Raw genomic sequence first — 27,600 nt, forward strand, 5'->3', positions numbered from 1 at the left:
TATTGATTCTCTGGCTGGGGAAGAGCATATAGTATTCAGCATAGAGCTCCTCTGCAGAATATGTTAAAGGCAGCGGTTTGGATTGAGAAAGGGCACCAAATGCAGTATGCGTCAAACAGACCATCGCTCAATGAAGTCACTTAGCTATTCAAAACATGTTCAGCCATCACTCAACCGTTTGCACCAAGAATGTTGGGAAGGGGGCATGGGATTTGTGTTCTTTCCCAGATGTAACCATTTCCCAAAGAGTGGCTTTGGCTCAGTTTGGGTTAGACCTTGGGGCCACATCAGTTTCTCCCTCACCCATCCATTTCCTTCTCTTCTCCCCCATCTCCTGGTCTCAACTCTCTGCATCACCATCCCATGTTGAGCTTAACAAACAATCCTGCAGTCCCTGCTTCCCGACGCTGCCTCAAACGGCCTCCAGTATTGGTTCATATCAGAAGCAAAGCACATAAGGCTTTTTTTTTTTTTTCCACATGGAGGCATATGTATCTTTCTGTGCACGTCTTTCTATGGGTGGCCGTAGCCTGCACACACAGACATATATAACCATTCAAATGCAGTCCCTCATATTAAAGTCTGTTGCCAAATGCAGGTTGGATGACCCGCAGGAGTTTTTTTCTGTGCTTATTAATGTGCCCCAGAAGTACATGCCTTCATTCATAGCCTGATCCCCCAGCCTTTACACCGCGGGGGCCCCTTCGCCCATGGCACAGACACACATGCTCAACACCCCACAAGATCAAGGCAAACAGCTGACACCCCCACTCCCCCCTCAACCTCCCCATGCCCTCGCTTCCCTCTCTCCCTCCCTCCCTGCCTGCACAATGTCTGATTCTCAAGCCGGCTGCAGTGCTGACTCTACTAGCTTCTGGCTAACAGACATGTCACTCTGTGGCAGCCTAAACCACAAGTGAATTGCTGTTTATTAGAACTTGGACTTGCTTCCTGTGAGAGACGTATGTATTTTTAGACTGTGTAAACGTTAAAACACACAAATACACACACACACAGCCAGGCACCTCAAACGATATGTGTGGCTCATAGACATTATGAAATGCTCTTGAACTCAGCTTGAGATCCTGGAATAATTAGGATTTTCCAAATAAGGATTCTTAGAAACAAGAGATTCCTTTTTAAATAAGGAGGTTTGCAGATGGTGATGCGTCTAGGACTTTTGGGGAGTAAAGGGAAGAAGAGGGAAATGGGAAGAGCATTTTTGAATTCTTCATTGCGAAAAGAGAAACAGCACAGACAGAAGCAATTATTTTCCCCTCTCATAGATGGCAATGCTAAATCAGATGGTAAATCCTAATGACTCCAAAGCAGGCAGAACACCTTTGACTTTTAAAGACAATCTCTTGTCGTTTTCACCATGTCATAGATTATTCCAATAAGGATATTTGAGGGGAAGGAGGGATGGCAGAGGCGAGGGAGTAGAGTATGGGTTTTGCTTATTGATTTTCTTTCCTCTGAAACTAACCCAACCAACCTTGATCAGTGGTGGAAGGAGTGAACTAAGAAAATGGTGGAATGTAAAGGGGACTTATTTGGAGGAGGGGGGAGGGGGGAGCGAGAGGGGAGGGGTGGAGTGGAGAGGGGGGAGGAGATGGGAAGTCAAATACCTTCTAGGCAGCAGGTTCTCCATAATCCGGAATGGGTCATAACTTCCTCGTTCTTTTTGCTGGTTTCATTCTCACTGACACTTTTGGTCTTGCAAACCCCTCTGGAGTACAGCCAATAGTCGGTTCCCACAGCTATGGTCATCAGGCTGAAGGCAGCGAAAGCACCAACGGTGGTTAAAAGCATTTGAACACCTCGATCAAACAGCCCCATAATTCTTCATTATATAAACACCCAACCGACTTCTGGTTCTCGGGAGAGTGTGTGTGAGGGTGCAAGTACTAAAGCAAGAAAAAAAATAATAAATAAAAATAAAAATTATTCCACTACTAATATAATGGATATATGTATGAATAGAGAATATGGAGAGTTATAAAAAAAGGGAGGTAAGAAAGCTCACGGAAAAGAGTGTAAATTATAAAGATCACACGGGAAGAGGCTTGCCTTTTGAGATCAGAAACTGTTCCAGTTGCAGTGATTAAAAAAAAAAAAAAAAAAGAAAAATAAATAAAAGACACCCCCCACCCCCCCAAGTGAGATGCCTTAATTTCTTTTCCTAAAATTCTGGTCTCCAGTTTCCATATGTGATAGCTAATTTGGAGATGGCTTCCACAGTGAACCAGGGAGCAGCCGAATTCTCAACACCATTTCTCATGGTCGGGACCTAGACAGTTAGAGATTGTAAGAGCCGAGATGCAACCTTCGGTCTTCGTTCTCCGCTCTGCGGCCTGCGCCATGAAAATCCTTTGCTTCGCCAGTTCTCTTCCTTGGGGGGTCTCGGCGCTTTCGTTTCAGACCAGACTTCCCAGTATTCTGTAAGCCCTTGAGCTCAGCTGCACAGGTGCGGGGGTCTCGCCTTCCATGGTTTTGCCCGGGCAGCGGCGGCGGCGGCGGCAGGGCGGGCAGGTGCAGCGGCGGCGGCGGCGGCGGCGGCGGCAGGACGAGCAGCGGCGGCGGTTATTGTTGTTGGTGTCGGGGGTAGTATTGGCGAAGTGGGGGAGAGAGGGGGTTTCTCCCGGAGAATCGAGGCGGGTTTCCCTCCCCCTCTCTGCAAAGCTCCTGGAAACGAGGGAGCCGGCGTCTTGCTGCAGGGTGGGCCGCGCGCCTGCCCCCCACTCGCTGCCGGCTGGGCCCCCGCGGAGGCGCTCCCACCTACTGCATTACGGGTGGTGCTGAACCGGACAGCTCCCTGCGCCTCCCGCTCCGCGCGCTCCCCGGCTCCCAGGGCCGCCCGCCAGGAGGGGGGCGCGGGCCAGAGTCCTCCCTCCCCGGGGCAGCACGGCCAGCGCAGAGCGGGGGCCGCCTTTCCTCTTTTTACCCCTCTCCCAAATCCTAAAATGAGCGCTCTCCTGGGCTCCCGGAGCTTAGAGGAAGGCGTAGCTAGAGATAGCTTGCTCCCGCTCCCGCTCCCTCTTCCTCTCTCCCTCTCCCTCTCCCCCTCCCCCTCCCCCTCCCCCTCCCCTCTCTCTCTCTCTCTCTCTCTCTCTCTCTCTCTCTCTCTCTCTCTCTCTCTCTCTCTCTCTCACACACACACACACACACACACACACAATCTCTCTCTCTCTCCCCTTCCCCCAACTTGGTGTTTCTTCCAGCTCAGCCTCCTTCTCATTCCATCTCTACGTGCCCAGAGCTTCAAATACAACCCTCCCCTCTCAGTCAGATGGGCACAAAACTTCAACCAGCCGTTTCTCTGCCTGGAAGCGGTGAGAATGTAATCTGGACGGGTAATTACAAACATGTCTTTGTGTGTGTGTGTGTTTAAATAATCGTGTTCATTTTGCTTTTCTGGGGATTTGTTTTATTTTGTCGGTCCGTTAGATGGATCTTCTTTCGGTTTTCCTCTCTTCTCTCTTTGTCTCTCTCTGGCTACCAGGGGGTGTGCATAGCTCTGTCTGTGTCTCTCTGTAGTTTTCCGTGAAATTCCAAATCTTGCTTCTACAAGCAGACATTTTGGGAAGATTATTCATGGAAAAGGGTGCAAAAGGGCGACTCGTAGCTGGGGCTTGGGCAATGATTTTCATTTCAAGGATAAACATGTTCTCAGGGAAAGTGGGTGAAATGTGAATCCTTCTGAGTTTCCTATGTCATTCATAGACTGGTTTGGAAGAGATAAAAAATCTTCCTTCTATGAACACTGGAACACCGAAACCCTCCCCTCTTTCTCAGAAGAATCATTGTCTGTGGCTTAATTACAGTGTCACCTCTCATTTTTCTATGTGCAACTTTTCCTTAATGTGACCTCTGGTAGAAAGAAGCACATTAATTGCCGCTGCTACAGATTACATTTTTTCTCTGATCAGTTTTATAGTTAAGTGAGTGAGTGCACATGAGGCATGATGTGCATGCGTGTTTTTGATATTTTGTGTGTGTGCATGTGTGTGTGGGGGGGACCCTGGAGAGCGTGTGAGTCTGATGGGTCACTTGAGGTGGGGGAAGTTGAGATGCTTCAATCCCATAACTCAATTATTCAAGTTTCTTCTTTCTCCCTCTACTTTTTCCCCTTGACATTATTTGCTTGAAAATTTCTCAGTGATCTGGTGATTATCAGAGAGTATGTTAAAGATGAATTAAAAACAGTCTTTCTTTGGTGTAAAGTCCATTGCCTAACCTCCTGCTCTCAGCTCAGAGTTGGTCTGCAGGTACGACCAGTGCATTTTTCTTGACATAGAAAAACTACCTGTTTCCCCACCCAGCACAGAACTTCCTTTCTCCCACTCTGTTCTTTTCTTAGAAGAGAAAGGCTTCTGTGAGGGGCAATTGCTGTGCTTCTGGTGTCTGGGAGAGGGTCCTGGTGTCTGGAGAGCAGAACCAAGGTTTCTGCAACTTCTGCTAAAGTACCTTTAGGGTACATCAAGAGCTGTATTTGCAGGCTGAAGACTTCTTCACTTTGATTTCTTGTCCTTTGAGGATGGGGATAGGAACTGGAATGGGGAGAAGCTGATCTGCTGATCCCATATAGCAGGGAATCTAGCAGTCCAGCCAGTGGCTCAGGTGGCTGATTTTCATGGCTTCTGTCCTTGAAGAAAAGGTGAGGGGCAAACACCAAGTCCTCTTAGGCTAGGCCTTTTTCGGGGAGTGGAGAGAAGCTTGAGGGTAGTCACATGAGCCAAAGAGGCTTGCCTTCACTTATTGCTGTCACCTTGGTTGTCTTTGACCTGTCCAAAAAGTCCCTTTGGACTGCAGATAGAGCCCTTCTTCTCCTCTCCCTCCTTCTTTTAGACCAACCCTTGAATGTTTTGCTCAAAAGAAATCAGTGCAGAAGCTCAGAAACTTCTGTTTCTCCACAGAATCTGCTAAGATCTTAGCCACTGACAGCAGCTGCAGCTTTAGCAGCATTTGATTAATCTTCTGGCCAGATGATCATTGAGAAAAGAAAGAAGGGTGGGGGACGAAAGCAACAGCTTTTAGCCTGCCAGCACCGACAGAGCAGAGACTACTGGAGACAGAATGGGCCTGGGGCACGGCCCGACTCTGCTACTCAGTAAGGGCATGGCTGCAAACAAGTTAAGTTCCTAGAGCCTCAGTTTTATCATTTGTTAAATGGGCACTTTAGTCCCTACCTGCTCCTTTCTGAAGTTCTTTCCAGCTACTCTCTGCTTTTCACTGCCAAGTCACTCACCCTATTCAGACCTCCACCATCACCTGTATAGCACATTATTTTGTATATGTTGTCTTCTTCACTGACTTGAAAGCTCTTTGAGGTCAACAGCTATTTCTTGTTCACTGTTATATCATTGGGACCTGGAGTATAGCTTTATGCACAGTAGATATTTGATGAACAATGTCTGCAGTGATCACAGTAAGGGTTAAATGGTAGATGCGAAGTGCCTGACACATAGTAGGTACTCAACAAGTGTGGGTTTTCTTTTATTTCTCCTCCCCTCTTTTACATCCAAATTGCTCTCCAGCTTCCTCCTCCTCCTCCTCTCCTTCTCCTTCGCCTCCTCCTCCTCCGCCTCCTCTTTTTCCTTCTTCTTCTTCTTTGAGATGGTGTCTCCCTCTGTCGCCCAGGCTGGAGTGCAGTGGTGTGATCTTGGCTTACTGCAACCTCTGCCTCCTGGGTTCAAGTGATTCTCCTGTCTCAGCCTCCCAAGTAACTGAAATTACAGGTGCCCGCCATGATGCCTGGCTAATTTTTTATATTTTTAGTAGAAACAGGGTTTCACCATTTTGGCCAGGCTGGTCTTGGAGTCCTGACCTCAGTGAGCCCGCCTTGGACTCCCAAAGTGCTGGGATTAGAGGCGTGAGCCACAGCACCTGGCCTCCAGATTCTTCTTCCATGTGGTTCATGTACCAGCCCCCCTCCCCTCCCCAATCTAGTTCTTCTCCTTAGGTCCCTTCTGCTGACCGGGCAAGGCTACCTGGGAAGAGCTGGCTTGGTGCAAGCCCTGTTAGGTGGTTGGGACGCACCAGGCACACTTGGTACTTAGTAGCTGCTAAATGGATGCTCTTAGGGGAGCAGCTTTGTATGCCTGCAGTTGGTTACTTGGGAAGGGCTTAGAGGAAATTAGCTGAAATGCCACAGGCCTATTTTGAGCTGCTTCTTTGATGCAGTGAAAATAACATGGGATTTGGGCGCAGCAGACCTGGCCTTGAAGCACAAGGCTGCCATTTCCTCACGTTTGACCTTGGCCAGTCATTTAACCTCTCTGGAAATTTGTCTCTTCATCTCTCCAGGAGGACCATGGATGTGAGCATTATGGTATGGTTGTCAGTGGTACACATTAATAGCAATGAGAACAGCTAACATTTGTTGGGCATTTGCTGTGTGCCAGGCACAGACCTAAGCTGAATCCCACAATGATCCTTTGAGGTGGGTGCCATCATTATTCTCATTTTACAGATGAGGAAACTGAGTCACATAATGGTTTAAGTATCTGGCATAAGGTTGCTCAGACAGTAAGTGGCAGAACTGGGAGTCTGGTCCAGCAGCCTGGCTTGAGAGCCTCTGCCTTAACTGCTGTGTTTTGACTCAAGATAGGAGCTTTCTGAGTAAGGGTATTGTACCAAGACTATTTGCTTCTCATTCACAGATTTAGCAAGCATTCGTGGAGTAACTCCTAGGAGCCAGGCCTTTTCACGCAGATTCTCACACATAACTCGCCAACCATCCTGCAAATGCACATTTATAACTTTTCCTATAGGGAGAGTAAACAGAGGCTCAGAGAGGTCATCTATCAAGTTGCAAGGTCATATTTCAAGTAAATGTCACAGCAGATATTTGAACACTTTGCACTCTTCAAGTGTTACTCACTACAAGGCCAAAGTTTATTCATTCAAAGAACTGAGCACTTACTGTGTGTGAGGTACCATGCTAATTCCTGCTGATGGTGAGCTGGACAGACATAGTTCCTGCCTCCAAGAACCTACAGACAAGCAGGAGGAGTAGATAGGTGAAGAATGACCCCATTGAGGTAAAGAATGTAATGCAAAGTCTACTGTGGGGCCGCAGGGCAGGGAGACCAAACTCAACCTTAGGGGCTGAGGGACATCTTCCCTGAGGACAGGATATTTAAACTGAGGTGCAGGAATGAGAAAGAGGTGCCTAGGCCAAGCTGGGAGTGGGTAGAGGGTGGAAGGGAAGCTGAGAAGAGGAACATTTCAGGCTGGGAGAGTAGTTTGTGCCAAGGTTTGGAAGTATGAGAAAGATGGTTGGTCAGTTTCAGAGGGAAAAATACTAAGCGTGGCTGATCCTAAGACAAAGAGAGCAAATGTTTTAGGCCAAGAACCTGGAGGCCATGGAGGGGAGGCTGCAGGATAAGCAGCAATCTGGAAGAAGCTGGTGGGATATGGAAGGTGGGAACCAGCTCTGTGGGGTGGGAGACAGTGAGGCAATTGCTGCTGAGCTCTTGGACCAGCACGGTAGCAATGGGATGGGGACAAGTGAGGTAATCAGGGGTATTTGGGAAGAAATTGATGACTATTAATGTCTGTTACTGAGATGGGCAACTCTGAGGCCAGAGCAGGTTGGGGTGTGTGTGTGGGTGGCGGGAGTGCGTGGGGACGGTGGCACAGGGAGGCAGGGAAAGCCAGGAATCCTGCTTGGTCCGTGTATTTAGTTTCGCTACATTCTGTTACCTCTTCACTCCCAGCTCCCAGCCTATGTCTTCTTGGCATGTGATTTAACTAATTAGCAATGTAAAGGACTCGCGCAATTATATTCTAGTCCCACTGGACTGTAAGCCTCATGAAGGCAGAGATTTGGGCTGTTCCCATTGTATTTCCAACACTTGGAACAGAGCCTAAGACACAGTAGGTGTTCGATAAAAATGGGTATCTTTCTTGACATAAAATTTCAAATGCGTGTCTTCTCTGTGTCAGGCCCTGGGCTGAGGTACGAGAGATGCAGATGGGATTAAAATATCATAATCAGGAAGCCTGACATGTACACAGCTGATCCAGGCCACTCCGACCAGCCTGGGAGAGGGGTGGGTGTCTGGCGTTCGCCACTGCATGTGCCCACAGTCCGTTTCCATCCTCTCGTGGCACTTCCATGCTTTGGAATTGCTGTTTGGTGTCTGAACTTGTCTGGTGCACCAGTTCTCACGGCTGTTGGTTCCCGCAGATAAGCAAGCCTGCGCTGCTCTCTGGGGCCTCAGAGCTGGTACATAGTAGGTCTGCAGTGCTTATTTGATGAATAAATGAACAAAATAAGACATGGGCTGTGGAAGTCTAGGGCAGGAAGCATGCATTTCTGTCTTGCAGTGTCTCCGAAGGCTTTGGGGACAAGCTGATCCTCAAAGCCCAGGGGGAAGATCACAACTGAGGAAGGAACAGAGGAGGGCATTCCAAGCAGGCAGTCATACATGCAAGTGCAAAGAGGCGTGAAGCCACACGAGGGACCTCAAGGAAGCTGGTGTGACTGATGGGTGGACAGGAACGCTGGGACCCAATCCAGAGAGACTGCTGTGCCTGGGGTTAGGGCATCCACTGGCATTGCTGTCCTGGGGCCCTCGTCCTGCCAGAAGCAAAGTGGGAAGAGAACAGGCTGTGGCCTCAGATGGACGTCGGTTTGAATCTTAGCTCTCTGCTGCTTATGCTCCGTGACCTTAGGCAGCGATGTAACCCCTCTGAGCCTCAGCTTCCTCATTGTAAACAGAGCTCTAGTTTGTTCTTCTTATAGGTCCTTTGCACTTTCACCTCCCATGTAGGAATGCTTTTCTCCCCAGCACATCATTCAGCTTCAGTATCGCCTCCGGGACGGCAGTGCTGGTCACTCTGGATGACACTGGGTGGCTTTGTGTTCATTATTGCAGCCTCCCATTCTCTTGTTTATCATCTAAAATCTCTCCCTGCCCACCCACCTCCCCCAGGTCATCAGACTATATTTATCTTGTTCATTGCAGTATCCCCAGTGCCTAGAAAGTGCCTGGAACAGCATAGGTGCTCAGGGAATGTTTTTTGAATGTATGAATAAGGTTATAGTTGTTGGAATTAAAGAAGGGAAATCCTATTTAAGTATTTAGGAGATGGAAGGAGCAGGTCCCTGGAAGCCCCTGAACATTGGTGGGTGAGTGGGGCTTGGGGAGATGAGGGTGCTCTGAATTGAGGGGAGGATGGGGTGTGTGCAGGAGTGTGGCAGAGTGAGGGTAAGACTTGGGGAGGTGGCACAGGCCTGGTGCCACCCTTGCTGCTTCCCCAGGGCCTGCTCTTCCTTTTGGGCCACAGAGCTGCTCAGCCCCATGCCGGAGCACCTGCTGCAGAGAGGCCCAGATGGGGCTGTCGGCCCCAGGGCTGGGAGGGAAGGACATGTAGAGAAATGGCAGGTTTTACTTCTTGTATCTTGGAGCTGCCCAAGAAGCCTCAGGGAGCCCCAGGGTTTGATGCCAAAGGGGGTGATGGGCAGGGTGGGGCTGGCCAAGCTTGGAAAGGGGTATGTTGAAGGGTAGTGGTTAGTTCTGAGTCTGGTGAGAACAGAAAGCAGAAACCCTGGGTATAGCCATGTCCTGAACAAGATTTCCCACAGAGAAGCCCCTTTCCCACCCAGGACGGGACTGTCATCAAGAGAGTCCTGAGCCACTGAGCACACTAGCCTTCCACCCCACTACCCCCAGGCTGGTGTGGAAATTCCCACAAAACTAAACTATGACAAAGAAAAGTCTGATAGCAAATTAATCATAAAGTTACAGAGTAGAAAAAATAAAATAAAAATGTGCACATAAGATGCAGAGGGATAGCAAGAAGAATGTGAGAGGGCTGGGCTCAGAGGCTCATGCCTGTTAACCCAGCACTTTGGGAGGCTGAAGCGGGTGGATCACGAGGTCAAGAGATCAAGACCATCCTGGCCAACATGGTGAAACCCCTTCTCTACTAAAAATACAAAAATTAGCTGGGCATGGTGGTGTGCATCTGCAATTCCAGCTACTTGGGAGGCTGAGGCAGGAGAATCGCTTGAACCCGGGAGGTGGAGCTATCAGTCATCTGAGATTGCACCACTGCACTCCAGCCTGGCAACAGAGTGAGACTCCATCTCAAAAACAAAAAAAATACAAAAATTAGCTGGGCATGGTGGCACACACCTGTAATCCTAGCTACTTGGGAGGCTGAGGCAGGGGAATCACTTGAACCTGGATGGCAGAGGCTGCAGTGAGCCAAGACCGCGCCACTGAGTCTGGGTGACAGAGTAAGGCTCTATCTCAAAAACACAGGTTAAAAAAAAAGATTGTGAGAGGCCAGGGACAGGAAGCAGGGCCATTTCTAGTGACTTTGAAGGGAGCAGCCATCCAATGGCAGATGGAGACAGTGAGATGTCTGCAAACTGCTTGGGCCAGTAAGGTTGGGAGGGGACACAGAATGGTCCTGCCTGGGCTGCTGACCAGGCTCAGCCCCCTCACCACCCCACTTTCCTGCTCCTCCTCCCTCCAGCTACACCAGCCTCCCTCTGTCCCTGGATCCTGGTCCCATGCCCACTCAGGGCCTTGGCATCACAGTTTCTCTGCCTGGACTACTCCCCTCTTGGCACCCAGCTCATGCCCTTTTTCCCACAGGTGTCTGCTCCGAGAGGCCCAACTGATCACCCAAAAGTCTGACCCACTTCCCATCATTGCAAACTCTTTATCTGCTGATGTTTCCTCTTTCCCCCTTGGCAGCAGCCCTCACCTCCCGTAGGTTTTTATTTTCTTATTTATAGGGCAAGGATGGGGCTAACGGTAACATATGACTATGTTACTGTTTCCCTGCCTCGTACATGGTGTCTGGCACATAGTAAATATGTGTGGCCCAATGTGGCAAATACCTGTGGACTGAATGGGAAAACCCCTGGGTCAGCAGGCTGAGAAGTGGAAGCAAAGCAGGAAGAGGAGGGAGGAAAGGGAATGGCCTGGTTGGAATATCCCGGGAGAGCTGGCCTGCACCTCTGAACAGGGAGGGCAATGGGGTCTTCGAGAGAAGACAGTGGATGGCTTCAGAGGTCCCTGGGCAGAGTGGAACCTGGAGAGGTGACAAGGAGAGAAAAGGAGGGGGCTTCTTTCTGTGTGGATTTCAGTAGATCAAGAAGAGGGTGTCTCCAGGATTGGTGGGGACAGGGCTGGATGCCATGCAGGCTGCAGAGTGGACCCCGGGGGTCAGGGTCCAATCTGATGCTGGCCAGCATTGTGGCCTCAAGTGACAGCAGTCAGAGGTCTTACTGGCCCTGTCTGGAAAATGGGGGCAGAATCACCTGCCTCGAGGTACTGTTCTGATAATTAAATAAAATAATGTAGAGAAAGTACTTTCAGTGCCTACTTTATAGTAAGCCCTAAATAAACATTAGCTACATGGTGAGCTCCTACTGGGTGTTATGTGCTTTGAATAAAATACCAAAAGAAACAAAGAAAGAAAGAAACAGACGTGGCCCTGTTCAGAAACAGTCAAGTGGAGAGAGATCTGCAGGCAGAGCTCAATATTATGAGGGCAACAGAATGGGGCGAGGGCAGAGGGCAGAGGGCAGCGCTCTGAGGGTCACACCCCGCAGTGGACAGGGAACACCACCTGGGTATTCAGGAAGGGCTTCCAGGAGATAGGACAGCTGCTCTGGGGCTTGAAGGATAAGTGGAAGACTCAGAGGCACAGAAGGCCAGGGAAAGGTTTTCTAGGCAAAGAGAAGAGTCGACCCAACCTATATGGGGCATAAAATAGTTATTCAACAAAAGTTTGTTAGTTCTGAGTGCAGTTGCAAATATCTATAATCCCAGAGCTTTGTGAGGGCGAGGCAGGAGGATTGCTCGGGGCCAGAAAAATTGGATACTAGCCTGGAAAACATAGTGAGACCCCATCTTTACAAAAAAAATACAGATGTGAGCCAGATGTGGTTCACTCCTGTAGTCCCAGCTACTGGGGAGGCTGAGGCGGAAGGATCACTTGAGCCCAGGAGTTGGAGGCTGCAGTGAACTATAAGCATGCCACTGCACTTGAGCCTGGGTGACAAGAGATGTTTTAAGAGATGAGTAAGACCTCATGTCTTAAAACACTTTTAAAAAGAAAAAATTAAAAAGCCCCATAAGTTTGTTGAGCCCCTAACATCAGTGAAAGGGACTGGCATACTCCTTCCTCTAGGAACATACATTCCCAGGAGGCAGCCACTATGTAATTGACTACATGATTGATTGATTGTTTAATTGTAATTGTGGTAAGTGCATGGTGCATTTGTGGGAGCTACAGGTAATTCTGTTTCTCCGAAGTGCTAGGAGGGAACTGGCAGAGATCAGCAGGAAAGGGAGGCGGGGCCTGTTCAGGAGGTGCCTTGAATTCAGCTTAGTGCCTACTATGTGCTAAACTCTATGCAGTGAATACAAAGATAAACATAACTAAGCCACTGGCAGGAACCAATGACTGAATGCAGCGTGATCAAGGATGTCCATGGGGTGGGTGACAGGGGCAAGGCAGGGAGGGCTTCATGGAGGAGGTGACCTTTTGCCTTCCCCCAATTGAATCGCAGTTCAACAGCCTGCTGTCCTGCCTTTTAAGGAACAGGGCTTCCCTACCCTGCAAGGCTTAAAAAAATCATTAGTCACCTCCAAGGCTGGCTCAATAGCAAAGTGTTCTGAGCTTGGTGGAGTTTCTTTTCAGGCGCCTGGTGCAAGTGAAGGGGGTGTTGGCATTATATTGAGAATAGACCCAAAGAACAGTAGGTGAGAGACCAGTAGGCTTCTCCTAGGTCCAAGGGCTCGAGAAATACTGGCTCTGCCCCACTCTCCCAAACTTGGAACAGGTTATTCTACCTCTCTCTGACTTCTTACTTATCCGTAAAATGGGTGTGATGGTGGAGTCATAGGGCTGTTTTCAACATAGGGATCGAATGGGGCTTTCTCCCGGTAACCTACCTACCTACCTTCCTTCCTTCCTTCCTTCCTTCCCTCCCTCCTTCCCTCCTTCCTTCCTTCCTTTCTTTTTCTTTCTTCCGATGGAATCTTGCTCTGTCACCCAGGCTGGAGTACAGTGGTGCAATCTCCACTCACTGGAACCTCCGCCTCCTGGGTTCAAGCAATTCTCCTGTCTCAGCCTCCCAAGTCACTGGGACTACAGGTGCATACCACCACACCCGACTAATTTTTGTATTTTTAGTAGAGATGGGGTTTCACCATATTGGTCAGGCTGGCCTTGAACTCCTGCCTGACCTCAGGTGATCCATCCATCTCGGCCTCCCAAAGTGCTGGGATTACAGGCGTGAGCCACTGCGCCTGGCTCCTGGTAAAGTTTCATAATGAGTGCTTTGTCATGCACCGCCAGTGCACCACCAATTCCATAAACATGGCCGAGCTGGCTCCTTACAGAGGAGGTCAAAATCACCAAGGATTCTGAGCATCTCTAAGATGTGGCCCAGCACATATTCTGAAAACAAGTCTGATTAGGAAGAGACTGTAATGGGTAGACAAGGACCCCATCTCCCGGCCCCTGATGGGTTTTGTAGAATGTCAAGTTCTTCTTTTCCTAAAAGAGCTCCTCTTCAACAACCTACGGATGCCTGAGTCCCTCTGTTGGTGTCAGTTTGGCTAGCTGGTATGTTTGTGGGTAGTCTCATCTGAGCCAAGTAACCTGCTATGTGCTAACACGCCAACCCACTCCACGGCCTGCTTGGAATTCAGAATGCACCGCCATGTGGAGGGACGTGGGGGGGCTTCCACAGGCACCCAGGGGTGGATCCCTGGCCCCCAGACTGGGCTAGGCTTGCTGGCCTAGCTAGCTTCCCGCAGACTCTTCCCTGGGTCCTCACCTCCTGCACGGCAAATGCTGTTTCATCGTCTTCCCTGAGAAGCCTCAAGTTCTGAATGACAGGGTCCTTGTCTCTTGTGGCTGTCATTGTGCTCTTTGCATCTCACACAGGGTTTGGCACAGAACGGGGCCTGAATGCACACGGCTCGTTGGTGAATGTGGGATGGGGGTTGGTTAGAGAGAAGAGGAGGAAAATTGATAATCACAGCATATTCTCCTCCATGGCAGGAGACCCCTGTTGACCGCCCGGTTACCATGACATTTAGGGACCATGGCTGTGTGCTTGGTATGCTTCACATCATAGGAACTCATTTAACCTTTTTTTTTTTTGAGACAGAGTTTCACTCTTATTGCCCAAGCTGGAGTGCAATGGTATGATCTCGCCTCACCGCAACCTCTGCCTCCTGGGTTCAAGCGATTCTCCTGCCTCAGTCTCCCAAGTAGCTGGGATTACAGATGGGCCACCACACCCAGATAATTTTGTAGTTTTAGTAGAGATGGGGTTTAGCCATGTTGGCCAGGCTGGTCTCAAACTCCTGACCTCAAGTGATCCACTCACCTTAGCCTCCCAAAGTACTAGGATTACAGGCATGAGCCACTGTGCCTGGGCCTTCATTTAACCTTTATAGCAAGTCCTCAAGGGAAGTTCTGTCATGTCTCTCATTTTACAGATGGGGAACCTGAGGCACAGAGAGGGTAAGCAATTTGCCCTAGGTCACACAGCTAATATGTGATAAGGTCAAAATTCTAGGCCCTGAGGCTCTTGCACTATAGAGACTCCCATTAATAGATCACCTACTCTGTGCTGGGTATTTTCTCCCTTAATGCTGTAAAAATCTTAGGAAAACTGAAGCTCGGGGGCTGACCCTGCCAAGCCAAACAGCCAGCAAATGGCAGAGCTGTAATTTGCACACAGCTCTGCTTGTTGGCAAAGTCGTTCCCAGTTCACAGTCAGGGCCCCAGAGTGGGGAGAGACTCTGTGGGTTAGGTGCCTCCCCCACTTCCACTTACTCAGAGTGGCAAGTGGGTGTCTGCTGAGCCCTGGACCTCTTCCCAGCTCCTTGCTGAGCTTCAGGGCTTAGGCTGAGGCCTGCCCTTGCTGCTAAGGGGACTCTGTTTACCTGTGGAGGCCAAACTGAGTGGCATAGTGGAAAGCACATGGGGTCTGGAGCCAGAAGACTGGGTTAGAGGGACCTTGGGGAGGGTGCCTCCCCTTCACAAAGCCTTGTTTCTTCATCTGGAAAATGGGAAAAATAATAGTGAGTCCTTAGTAAAGAATTCATGAGTTTATATCAAGGACCTAAGACTCTGCGGTACACAGAGAATGGTCAAGAAAGGTGTGAGATTGTAGCACTTCCCTGCTTAGAACCTTTGATGACGTCTACATACAGCTTGTGAGCTCTGACCTTCAGTCTCATCCATCACCTTCCTCCTCTACTCCCACAGAGTTCTAGCTACATTCCTCTTGTTTCTCTGAACAAGCCAGGCCCTTTTGTGCTATGCATTCTCCCACGAAATCATTTTGTCTTTCTACGTAGATACATATGTAGATAATCTGCAGAAGGGCATAACTGAGGTGAAGTCATACCTGCTAGTCCTTTTTCAGCCTTTCTTTTGTTTCTCTTTTGCTTGTCTCCTTCCTCTTCATGTATCTCTCCCTCTTCCGTCTCTTCCTACCCATGTTAACAACCAGTATGCTTCTACATGTCCAAGCAATCATGAAACAGACACGCAGATCATCTTCACGCGTGAACACACCTGCACATGCCCAGATGTGCACACACACACAGAGTCGGGTCATTCTTTTACAGAATGGAATTATATGAGGGACCCTTTCTGTATCTTGCTTTACTCATTCGAACACCGCCACCTGTGGGAATCCCTCCAGGTCAGCCTCTGTAGCTCTGATTCATTCTTTTAATGGCAGCATCATTTTTCAAAGCGAGGAACTACTATAATTTCTTCATCTGGTCTTCCATTGATGGACATTCACTTTATTTCCTTTTCTTCCCCTTCTGCTATAAACAATGCTGCAATAAACCCTCCTTGTACGTTCGTCCTTCTAACTGGAGATTTTATTTTGATGGAATAGATTCCCAGGAGGGGGATTGCTCAATTGAAGGGCTTATATACTTTTTAATTTTACTCAGCGTTGCCAGATTGCTTTCCAAAAGTGCCATAACACTTTGCATTTTCTCCGGCAGTTCATGAGCTCTTGCCTACTGTTTACCAGCATGCATTCCAGCAACAGGTGTTAGCATTATTTTTAATTTTTGCCTGTCTAATGGGGGCAAAATGAAATCTCAGTTAATGTCCTATGCAATAGGAGTTTGTGCATCTTGTATGTTTGTTGCTGTGTCTTGCCCATTTTTATCCTTTGCCTAACTCCAGTTCTCCTTGTTTTGTTTCTTACCAGTTTGTAACAGCTCTTTGCATATATCGATATTAACATTTTGTTTGACATCTGTGTTGCAAATAGTTTTATGCCTAAATATTTTGTTTTTATATAAATGTTGTGAATATCTGTTGCCACAAAAGTAATTTTTATGTAGTAAAATATGTCTTTCTTTAAAAATACGACTCCCTTGATGTTTTTGAAAATGCCCTGAGTTCACCCTTGTCATTCTGTACATTTTCTTCCAAGATATTTATTATTTTAATTTTGGAGGCTGTTAACTCTTTAATCCATCCAGGGTTTATTTCTGTGTTTGATTGTGAGAGGGAGTTTCAACTTTCTTACCAAAGCTAGCTGGTTGTGTTGGCATGATTAATAAAACAGTTGCCCCTTTTCCAGCAGAACTGAAATACCGTCTCTGCCACATATTAAGTTCTCGTGAATATTTTGATCTGGTTCTGAGCTGTCTGTTCTGTTCCACTGATCTATGCATTGCTTCCTCACCAGCCCCATTCAGATTTGATTATAGGGGCCTTAATATGTCCAGATCTCTAATAAGCCAAGTTCTTCCACCATATTCTTCTTTTTCGCAGGATCTGGCTGTTCCTGGCTCTGCATTCTTCTACACAAACTTTGAGTTGGTTTCATTCAATGGTGTCTTATACCACCCCTGAGTCCCCAGTGCCTGAGATGGGGCCAGACATTCAGCAGGGGAGCAGGAGATGTTTGTCGAATGTTGTTGATGCTCTCATACCTCCCCAGTGCCTCCTATCCCCCGACCCCCAGGACTGTAGGATATTAAATAGTATTCAAACCAAAGTTAACCTGAAAGTGTGTACAGAGCAGACAAATCTAACTGAATGGAGGAAGCTTCAGAGGCCTTTAAGGCAGAAAGAGAAGTTATTCCCGTGTTCAGCACCTATTTATTGGGCATCTACTGTATGCCAGATTGTATTCCAGGAGCTGGGGGTACAGCAGAAGCCAAGGGAGACAAAAGTTCCATTTCAAGGTGTGATAATGGTATGAAGTTATTTTTTGGTGAGATAATGATATTGTGGTTATGTTTTTATTTTAAACAGCCCTCAGCCAAGTGCGGTGGCTCATGCCTGTAATCTCAGCAGTTTGGTAGGTCAAGGTAGGAGGATTGCCTGAGCCCAGGAGTTCAAGATCAGCCTGGGCAATACAGTAAGACCCCTTCACTACAAAAATTGCAAATAAACAAAGAAATATATTACCTGGGCATGGTAGCATGGACCTGTGATCCCAGCTACTTGGGAGGCTGAGGCAGGAGGATCTTCTGATTTCCAGGAGTTTGAGGCTGCAGTAAGCTGTGATCATTCCACTGCACTCCAGCCTGGGCAAGACAGTGAGACCCTGTCTCTAAAGGATAAAAAAATAAAATAAAGAGTCTTTATCTTTCAGCGATACTTCCTGAAATATTTACAGATCAAATTATGTAAAGTCTGTAATTTGTTTCTAAATAACCTGAAGTTGGGGGAAATGGATGAATATATAGATGAAACACAATTGACCACAAATTAACAATGATGGAAACTCAGCAATGGGTAAATAGGGATTTATTAAACAGGCGAGTATCCCTTAAACAAAATGCTTGGGGCCAGAAGTGCTTCGAATTCGGATTTTTTTGAATTTTGGCAGATTTACATATCATAACGAGGTATCTTGGGGATGGCATCCAACTCAAATCATGAAATTTATTTATGTTTCATATATACCTTATAGCCCAAAGGTGATTTGATGCAACATTTTCAATAATTTTGTGCGTGAAACAAAGTTCCTGTATGATGAGGTCAAGTGTGGAATTTTCCACTTGTGGCGCCCTGTTGGTGCTCAGAAAGTTTTGGATTTGGGAGCATTCCAGATTTCTGATTTTCAGATCAAGACTGCTCTGCATGCACTGTTGTCTCCACTTTTGTCTGTATTTGAAACAGTCCACAATAAGAAAGTTTTAAAAATGCATACAGAGCTTATTATGTTCCAGGCATTGTTCTCATTGCCTTATCTCCATTCATTTGTCAAATCTTCAAAACAGCCCTAGGAGGTGGGTATTATCATCCCGGTCTTACACATGAGAAGAGCGAGACCCCATGAGATCCAGTCACTTGCCCAGGGTTGGTCTTAGTTAGTGAGTGGCAGAACTCCCTGGCCCCACAGGCTTCCTCTCAAACACCACGTCCTACCGTCTTTCCCATCTCCTACTTATTCCAGTGAGCCTTCGGATGGACAGCTCTGTGAGATGGGATTCTTCCATAGAGTAGGAAGGGCTATGAAAGATACCAAACAAGATTATGGGAGAGAGAGAAAGTCTAGTAGTGGGAGAAGTTGAGACTGAGAGTGAAGAGGTGGTGTCCTCTTTGGGTGAGGTGATCAGAGAAGGCCCCTTCAACGAGCTGAGACCTGCACGGACATCTGGGAGAGATGTTCAGACAGAGAGGCTGGCCAGAGCTGTGTCTGAGCTAGAACCAGAAAGAAGGATCATAGTGGACCAGGATGAAACGTGTTTCAGCACAGCGGCAGGCCCCAGGTCTCACTGCAAGCTGTTATAAGGTGTTTTTAGGTTCAAAAAAGTGAACTGAGACATCTCAGTAAGATCATAATGATTTATTGGATTTATAAGCTCTATGATCATTTAAATACATTTACCTACATTCATGGTGCTAAATTCATCTATAACAGAGGAGTAATTTAATTCTGAAGCCAAATTAACTGCTCTTTGCCTTCTCGCAAAGTCACCCACTCTTGATTTTTTTTTGCATAACTTAATTCAATTTTTCTGCTCTTGCTACATTTTCTCCAGCTCCCACGCATTTTTTTGGGAGGTGGTTATAACGTTATTATCTTATTATTAGTCACTAACCAGGAGTAATTCACTTTCCAGTTGATCTATGCTGCTTATAAAATGCCATATCAACTGGAAGCACAGTCTGGTTAGTGAGTTCTGAGAGCCGGGGTAGACAGATGATCGTGTGTGTGACAGGCCAGGCCCAGGCGATGATGCCTTCTGATGAGCCAAATTTACCTGCGGTCAAACAGTTCAGGTGTTGGAAGAGCGTCCACAAGCCCGATTCTCAAGGGTACAGCAGAGGTACCTGGTTGTATCCAACTCATGTTGTGGGCTGAATATTTTACACAGTTCTGCTAGTTTGCATTTGTCCTAAATAAATTTCTGACAACGTCAAGTTCAATGGAATCTCTAGATAAAATGTCCCTGAGCACCCTGTTTTCCTTGCAAAGATGGCTGGGTACACACGCACGTTTGTAGTGTAGCCTGCACACAAATCACGCTTATTTGGGTAAAGTAGAAGAGGGCATGTGGGGACCCAGAGATCCTTCTGCCACTGTGACTTAAGCCTGGGGAGCATTCATTGTGGATGATGGGTTTTGGGGAATAGGTAATATGTTTGGTTCACTTTATGGTCAAATCACCCCTGAAGCTGCGTGTTGGGAGAAGAGGATGAGGATGGAACATTAGGTGAAAGAAAAGGATATATAAACTATAAACTGAAACATATTCTTTGGGTAAGAGCAAGCCAAATTTATTCTTCAATGGGTGTCTCTGGCCTTTGCTTTCCTTCTGTCAACTAACAGGTTTTTCTGATTCTTGACTAGTTTTTTGGAAGGATTTTGGGATACAGAATCAAGAAGAAAGGGCGAGAAAGAAATGGACAAGAAGTCCTCTATTTTGGGCTCAGGATAAGTTTTTCAGAGAGTTGGAGGAAAGCATGTTGGGAGAAACATAGGGGTGATGAGGGAGGCAAGTGGAATAGAAATTTTAAGAGATATCACTACAGATCGTCCTGTAGAGTAACCTGGTGGGCTTTGCATGTGGCTTTGGCCAATCATTGGCCCTTCTGGGTCTCCCCATCTCCCCATCTCTCAGAACTTGGACACCAGGAAGCCAAAGGGCCTTTCTAGTACTCACATTCAGATGCAAATGGGATCCTCAGACTGCTCTTGGTCCAGGACTCTGGAGGGTCTGGATTCCTATTGACTCACAGTTACTCTGTTATTTTATCTGGAGTAAGTCGAACCTCTCTTTTGTGCCTTGACTACTCTATTGGCTCAGCAAGGATACTGAAAGAAACACAGTGGACTCACATGATATTCATGAAGTTGGGTTTCCTTCTTTCTTCTTTTGAGACAGAATCTTGCTTTGTCTCCCACACCGGACGCTGGAATGCAGTGGTGAGTTCATGGCTCACTGCATCTCAACCATCTGGCCTCAAGCAGGTCCTTCTGCCTCAACCTACACACTATCTGGAACTACAGGCAGATGCCACCACGCTCGATTCATTTTTAAGTTTTTTTATAGAGACAGGTTTTTTTGCCATGTTGCCTGGTCTGGCCTCAAACTCCTGGGGCTCAGGTGATCCTCCCTCTTCGGCCTCCTGAAGTGCTGGGATTACAAGCATGAGCCACCACACTCAGCCCAAAATTCTTTTAATAAAGGAATTCCGTGGCACAGGGCAGACAGCTTCCTTCCATCTCTCATATATAAACCACCTCCCTTTCTTCTCACCATTATCTCCTTCTCTTCTCCTCAGGAGGCTGGATGGGGACACATTCCGTGAGTGACATCTTACCAGAGGGTGGCCACGAACTTTATCATGTTCCACAACTGTTAATCACGACTGGAGCTGGCCCTGCTGCTCTCTGGCCTCCTCTCTATGGAACTGTGCCTCTTCTCTAGGAAGAGTCCTTGAAGCTCTGCTGAGGGCAAAACCTCTTCTTTCAGCTCATGTCAATCTTGGGATTTTTTCCCAGCGTGTTCAGATTCTGGCTTGGAGGTGCTATCTCCGGTTGACTTTTGACATCAACCAAGCCCACTATTTGCCTCTTTTGGTTTGTGATGTTAACAAGCTTTTGGAACTAGTTCTATAAGATACTCAACCCCTATCGTATGATGATAGGTGCTGGAACTAGGCTTGTTGGGTTCAAATTTTTGCTGTCGCTAACTGGCTTTGTGAACACATGTCAGTTACTAAATCTCCCTGTGCCTCGGTTTTTAAAATATGTCACTGGGGAGTTATTGTAGTGTCTGTGGGTCTCAGTCAGGAATTGCTATAGAACAAACCACCCTAAAACTTAGTAACATCAACAACAAGCCTTGTTTTTTTTTCATTCTTGCATCTGGAGAGAGGCTGGGGAGGAGGAGGCTGGGGTTTGGCGTTTCTAAGTGGGGCTTGCTAGGCTTGGCCCTGCGCTGTGCAGTAAGCACAGGTATTCTCCATTTGTCTTTCATCTTCTTTGGACCACTGGCTACATGTTCTCATGGCAAAGAGGAGAATAAAAGGGCAAGTCCTATTGGCCAAAGCAAGTCAATGGGGCAGAGAAGGGTACGCCCCTAGGGGGAGGTAGAGGGGAGTGGATTTTTGTTGAACAATTATCCTATCACATTGTTGTGATAGTTAAATGATTTAATGACTTTATTTTTTTTAATTTTTTTTGGGGGGGGGGCCAATTTCACTCTTGCTACCCAGGCTGGAGCGATCTCAGTTCACCTCAACCTCCATCTCCAGGGTTCAAGTGATTCCCCTGCCTCAGCCTCCCAAGTAGCTGGGACCACAGGCATGTGCCACCATGCCCGGACAATTTTGAATTTTTAGTAGAGACAGGATTTCTCCATGTTGGTCAGGCTGGTCTTGAACCCCCAACCTCAGGTGATCTGCCCGCCTTGGCCTCCCAAAGTGCTGGAATTACAGGTGTGAGGCACCGCACCTGGCCAGATTTAATAACTTTAGAGTGCTAATAAGAGTACGTGGCATAGAGTAAGTGTTCAATAAACAAGAAACAGTAGTGGTGATAATGTCAGTACTAGTGGTGACACGAATATCGGCATTTTTAGTAGTACATGCCTACCTCAGGTACTCTTTCCAAGATGCACATTCACACCAAAGGGTAAATGTCTGCCAGTATAATAACACAGACCTCAAGTGTGTATGTTTAACAGCAGCGGTTAAGCCAAAGAGGTGAATGCATAAGGGTAGATTTTTGAGACTCAGTAAAATCTGATGACAAAGAAAGAAGGTTCTGGAGTAAGTCGAATCTGGATCCAAATGCAAACTCCGCCACCTGCTTGCTGAGTAACCATGGGCCAGTTTCTCGCCCTTGCAGTGCCTCGTAGGGTAGTGTGAATTTGATAAGCTGCTGTAAGCAAAGAAGTCAGAAAGCCTCTGGCCCACAGGGAGGTCGATAAACACCCATGGGTTAAAAAGGTCTGGAGCGGAGGGAGGAGGCAGCAGAAGCCCCTCATAGAAACCCGAACCTTGCCAGCAGGTGGTAAGGTCACCTCTGTCCCTGGGTCTTTCCAGTAGAGATTCACTGAGTACCTACTAGGAGCCAGGCATATGCTATGGAACCCCAGATTCACTTCTGCTCAGTCCACTCATTTCCACAGTTCACTTGCCTCCGAGTAAGTCCGGTGGCATGTTAGTTCCACTGGATCTTACATACGGTTATCAAAATTAAAATTAAAATGGCCACACAAGGATTCTGTGGCAAAGCAAGTTAGAGAACTTGCACTAAACAGCTAAACAGGTTCTATGGCGGAGGGACTTCGAGCCCTGCCTACGCTCCTGGGCCCAAGGTTCTCCCAGAGAGGGAGGCGGAAGTCAGGCTTCCAGACTTAAGAGCGCATAGAGCCCAAAAAACTGGAACCTGGCTTTGGGAAACAGTGCTATAATTCCTTAGCATCTCTCTACCCCACCCTTCCTTGCACTGTTGGCTGCCGGCACTCCTTCCTACCTTGCTGGTCCCCACTGCCCCGTTCCTGGTTTCCCCCATCCCCCAGGAAGTGCAGTAAGCTTTCCCAAGCTTACATCCTTTGCCCGGTGGCATACTGCCTGCCCGCCCCCCACAGGATCAGGGGCTCTATGCGTGCTATTTTCTGGTTTCTCTCTGTGAGATGTCTTCTTCCTCCCCTGCCTGGCGAATTCTGTTCATCCTCCATGCCTCTGTCCCTTCAGGCAGCCTCCTGCTGCCCTGGTGTGGGATCAAAGTCCCTTTTCAGATCCTCTTGGCCTCCACAGTGTCGCTCTCTCATACCTAGTTACTGGCTGGCACCTGTAAGCTTCCTGCTGTCTCCTTCCCCTCCTATTTTGAGTGCCTTGAGGTGGGGGCAGCCATGTAGCTTATGGTTAAGCTTATATGATTGCAGGGGGCTTTAGATCCTGTGTGACTCTGGGCACCTGCCTGTGCTTCAGTGTCCTGCTCTGTGAAATGGGCAATGACAATTGTAGCACCTTATAGGATGCTATGTGCAGGGAGAAGCAGCTTTTCCATTCCTGCTTCCCTTAAGGGGGGAGGTGGCAGAATGAAATGGAAGGGTCTCATACCTGGCGCCTGGGTTTGAATGCTGCTATGAGACAATGGGTGAGTGACTTTCCCGCTGAAAGCTCTGCTTCCTTCTCCAAATGATGTCTATGTCTATTGCATGTCTATTGCATGTCAGTTGAACTGATAATCTGAGGCTACGCATAGGAACTGACAGAGTAGGTGCTTAATAAATATTTTTAAAGAAATATATAGACTTCCACTCAGTACCACAGACCGGGGGCATGTAACTTGCTGGGCTCCCTGAAAGCCTGAATGGGAAGGCATTTAGAGGACAGGTGAATCTATTGCTTTATTTCACAGATGAGAAACCAAGGCCCAGAGAGGGCCAGGACTCACCCAAGGGCACACAGCAAGTAGGGGTTAGTAGATCTTAGATAAGAGCCCAGGTCTACCTGCCTTTCAGTCCAGGGAGATTTCAGACCCTCTAGACAAGGCCTCAAGACGTCTTGGCATTGAAAAGCCTGTAGGGATAGTAAACCACAAAAGTGGCTCCTGCCTGTAATCTCAGCACTTTGGGAGGCTGAGGCAGGAGGATCACTTGAGCCAGGAGTTGGAGACTAGCTTAGGAAACAAAGCAAGACCCCCATCTCTACAAAAAAATGAAAAAAAAAATTAACTGGGTGTGGTAGTGTGTGCATGTTGTCCTAGCTACCTGAGAGGCTGAGATGGGAGGATCCCTTGAGCCCAGGAATATGAGGCTATAGTGAGCTATGATTGCACCACTGCAATCCAGCCCGGGCAACAGAGCAAGACCTTGTCTCAATCAATTAATCAATAAAACCACACAGATACCAAAAGGATGGGAGTGTAATTATTTCTGAAAACACCCTACACTAACAGGCTTTGGTTTTAAAATGGTCAAGTACACTCTTTTTTTCTTTTGAGACAGGGTCTCACTCTGTCACCCAGGCTGAAGTGCAGTGGTGTGATCGTAGCTCACTGCAGCCTCAACCTCCCGGGCTCAAGCGATCCTCCCACCTCAGCCTCCAAAGTAGCTAGGACTACAGGCATGCACCACTGCACCTTGCTAATTTATTTTTATTTTTGTAGAGATGGAGGTCTTGCTAATGCTGCCCAGGTTGGTCTCGAACTCCTGGCCTCAGTGATCCTCCTGCCTCGGCCTCACAAAGTGCTGAAATTAGAGGTGTGGAGCCACCAAGCCTGGCCTGATTTCATCAGTGTTCCAGTTGTCTTGAGATCTGCAGTCTCCCCTTTACTTCCAGTTTAGCTTGAGCATGGTGTGAAGGTCACTTGCCTCCAGATGCAAGTGTCAGGCAGGCACCCGCTACCCTGTTGTACAATCCAGTGTAGACACCTCTTTTGGGCTTGGGCCTGCCCCTCTTGGCCAGGTGTGGTAGTGGAGGGAGGTGTAGAGAAGCCACATCCCCTGAGCCCTTCCCTGGATGGGACACAGTGCTCTATGCTTGACCCCACACCAGCTAGAGGTTAAGGGGTCTCCCTTGGGGTCTGAGTCCCAGGATCACCATGCCCCAAGCCATGTGACCTTGGGAAAGCCACCTGCTCCCAGCCCTCAGTTTGCTCATCTGTCCAATGGAAGGGAGGCTGGCATTTCTATCAGTGGTGCTGCGGGGATGGGATAGAAGGAGATAAAGCTTTTGGGGCACTCAGCAGAGCACATGGTAGTCAGTCATCAGGATTGTTTCCTTTAAATGCAACTCTTAAAATCAGGGACCCAAGCACCCTCAAAGACACTCCCAAGGTCTTTGACCTCAAACTGGGAATGGTTGCATTACCCCTTTCCCTCATGCTTGTGGTCCAATGGCTCGTTTCCATGCTGGGGGCATTCTCTGGGCGTCATGAAGGGCACAGTGTTGCTCCCTGGCATTTGCAAAGGTGCCTGGCATGGGTGCAGCATTTCACTGTGTACAAGCCCCTTCTTCTACCCAGTCCATACCTACCCCTCATATACCTATAGCACGTTACAGTTTATATGTTGCACAGCATCTGCCGGGCTTAGGAGGCAGACCCTTGGTTTACAGAGCACACAGAGGCCTGGAGAGCCACGGGAGCCCAGCGAGCTGCACGGGCCCCAGGCTTTGCCTCTGGGCGGCCCCACGGGCGGTGGTACGATTCTGGCTCGCATCCAGTCCCCTCGGGCTCTACCTTCTCGTGCTCCCTCTGTGTCCTGCAGAAGATGAAGTCTTCCTGAACGAGGCTCGGGAACGCTGCCACTGTTCAATGAGCTAATGGTGAAATTGGAAGCTCAAGGGCTGGAGGCAGAGAGAGAGAAAAAAAAGACAAGCTTTGATTCATGGGCAGGAGGATGAGTGAATGGGGAAGACTCATCCTGCAGTAATCAGAGGAAACGCCTGAGCGTCCTTCGTCCTTCGAGCAAAGTCGCTCCCGGAGAGGGGAAGGTCATGCAAGTGGCAAGCTTAGTGCCCACTGGTGGCCGAAGCCAGGATGGGGAGGCAAGGGAGTGGGCTTGGGGCAGACAGACCTGGGCTCTGATCCCAGTGCCACTGCAGCAGCAACCGTGCCACCCTTGCCTGTGAAGCAGGGTGATGGTGTTTATTATCTCGGGGGTCCCTTGAGCAGAGTAAGTTAGCTGGTAGCAGCTGGGCACAAAATAGGTGCTCACAAAATAAAAACCCCTGGAAGCTTCTCTAGTAGAGCACGTGGAGACAATGTACTGTCTCTTTAGAAGAGGGGTTAAAATCTGCCAGCTGCCTCCACTGGTCCTGAGTGAGTGACTGAGCTGTTTTCACAGTCTGATTTCCAGGGTCGGGGTAGTCAGCTGGAGGCATGACAAGGTTTCTAGAGGTAATCACTCACTTAGCTCTAGAATGAGCCATGGGGCCCGTGAGAGTGAGAGGAAGGGGTAACACAACCGTTCCCAGTTTGAGGTCAAAGACCTTGGGTGTGCCTTTGAGGTCCCCTGAATCCCCGATTTTAGGAAGCTGCGGTTGAATGAAACAAAGCTGATGGCTGTGATTACCATGTGCTCTGCTGAGTGCCTCAAGTGCTTTATCTCCTTTTATCCAATCCCCGCAACACCGCAGACGGAAATACCAGCATCCCTTCCGTTTGACAGATGGGCAGACTGAGGCCTGGGAGCAGGTGTCTTTTCCAAGGTCACAGAGGGAGCAGGAGGCTTGGGGCATGGTGATCCCAGGACTCAGATCCCAAGGGAGCCCCCTTAACCTCTCGATAATCACTGTCATGTCCAGCAGGTCACCATAGGCATTCTCACATGGTCTCTCTCATTCTTTGCATGGACTCGATGAGCTGGGTGTTATGATCACTGCAGGTGAGGATGCTGAGATCTGCGGGACAGAGATTGGTGCCGGGTCACACAGCTGGCAGATGACAGCACTTGGCCTCCAGTCTGGAGCTCTTGCCTCCAGCTCCTCAGTACCTTCTCATACTCCATCTTAATTTGGGAGGAAATGGAATCGCCTGGGAGAAGGAAAGGAATGAAATTAGAGTGTTAGAAGGAGAATGTTATTGTGCCTTGAACAGTTTTAGAATTTCCTCCAGATCCTTCAGACCGGCGACCTCACCTGCAGACATTGTGATACGAAGGCAATTGACTGCAGCCAGAAAGCTCCGACTCACCTATTTTTTTGTTTAAACTTCAGATTCCCGAATTAATAGAGGCTTCCTCTGTGTGCTGGGAGGATGCCAGGCAAGCTTCCCAGCCTGGAACTGGAAGATAATAGTAATTAATGGAGCCGGTTTGTGTGAGGAGCCTCAGCTTGTGAGGTAAACAGGGAAAGATTCTGTACTGTTTTTTTTTTTTCTAATAACTGCTCCCCTGTGCTCTGCTGAGCTTCGTTTTTCTTGCTGGATAGCTGGTTTCCTCTAGGACACCTCATTCTATAAGTTTCCAGTCACTTTGAGCTATTAAAAATAACAATCTCGTTTTGGTTAGTAAGACTCAGTCCTGTTCAGGTTGAAATGGCAATCTCATATGAAAGTGGGTGCTTCCCTCTGGGGCATGTGTGTGTGCATGTGTGTGTGTGTTAGTGGGCATGTACATATATGTGTATGTGTGCCTGTGCTTGTGT

The 27,600-nt window shown here is 48.1% G+C and overlaps 1 protein-coding gene and 1 long non-coding RNA gene across 4 annotated transcripts in view; one reads left to right on the top strand and one right to left on the bottom strand.

The window, feature by feature from the left end:
- The window catches only part of CACNG2 (calcium voltage-gated channel auxiliary subunit gamma 2), a 140,557-nt gene extending 137,507 nt beyond the window's left edge, over nucleotides 1–3,050 (bottom strand). Inside the window, exons 1-2 of one of the 3 annotated variants that reach the window (XM_078339844.1) lie at nucleotides 2,327–3,050; nucleotides 1,629–1,774 (exon numbers count right to left, since the gene is read on the bottom strand). In XM_078339844.1, the coding sequence (XP_078195970.1) occupies nucleotides 1,629–1,770 (142 nt within the window). In that variant the 5' untranslated portion in view covers nucleotides 1,771–1,774; nucleotides 2,327–3,050. Of the gene's footprint in view, nucleotides 1–1,628 lie in introns of all 3 variants that reach the window. The other 2 variants (XM_078339837.1, XM_035271525.3) reach the window with 2 other exon arrangements.
- LOC128928995 (uncharacterized) overlaps nucleotides 2,781–27,600 on the top strand; it is a 46,059-nt gene continuing 21,239 nt past the window's right edge. Inside the window, exon 1 of the long non-coding RNA XR_013523146.1 lies at nucleotides 2,781–27,295. This is a non-coding gene — a long non-coding RNA (uncharacterized LOC128928995). The remainder of the gene's footprint in view (nucleotides 27,296–27,600) is intronic.

This window comes from Callithrix jacchus, chromosome 1 (genome assembly GCF_049354715.1).
Source record: "Callithrix jacchus isolate 240 chromosome 1, calJac240_pri, whole genome shotgun sequence".
NCBI lineage: Eukaryota > Metazoa > Chordata > Mammalia > Primates > Cebidae > Callithrix > Callithrix jacchus.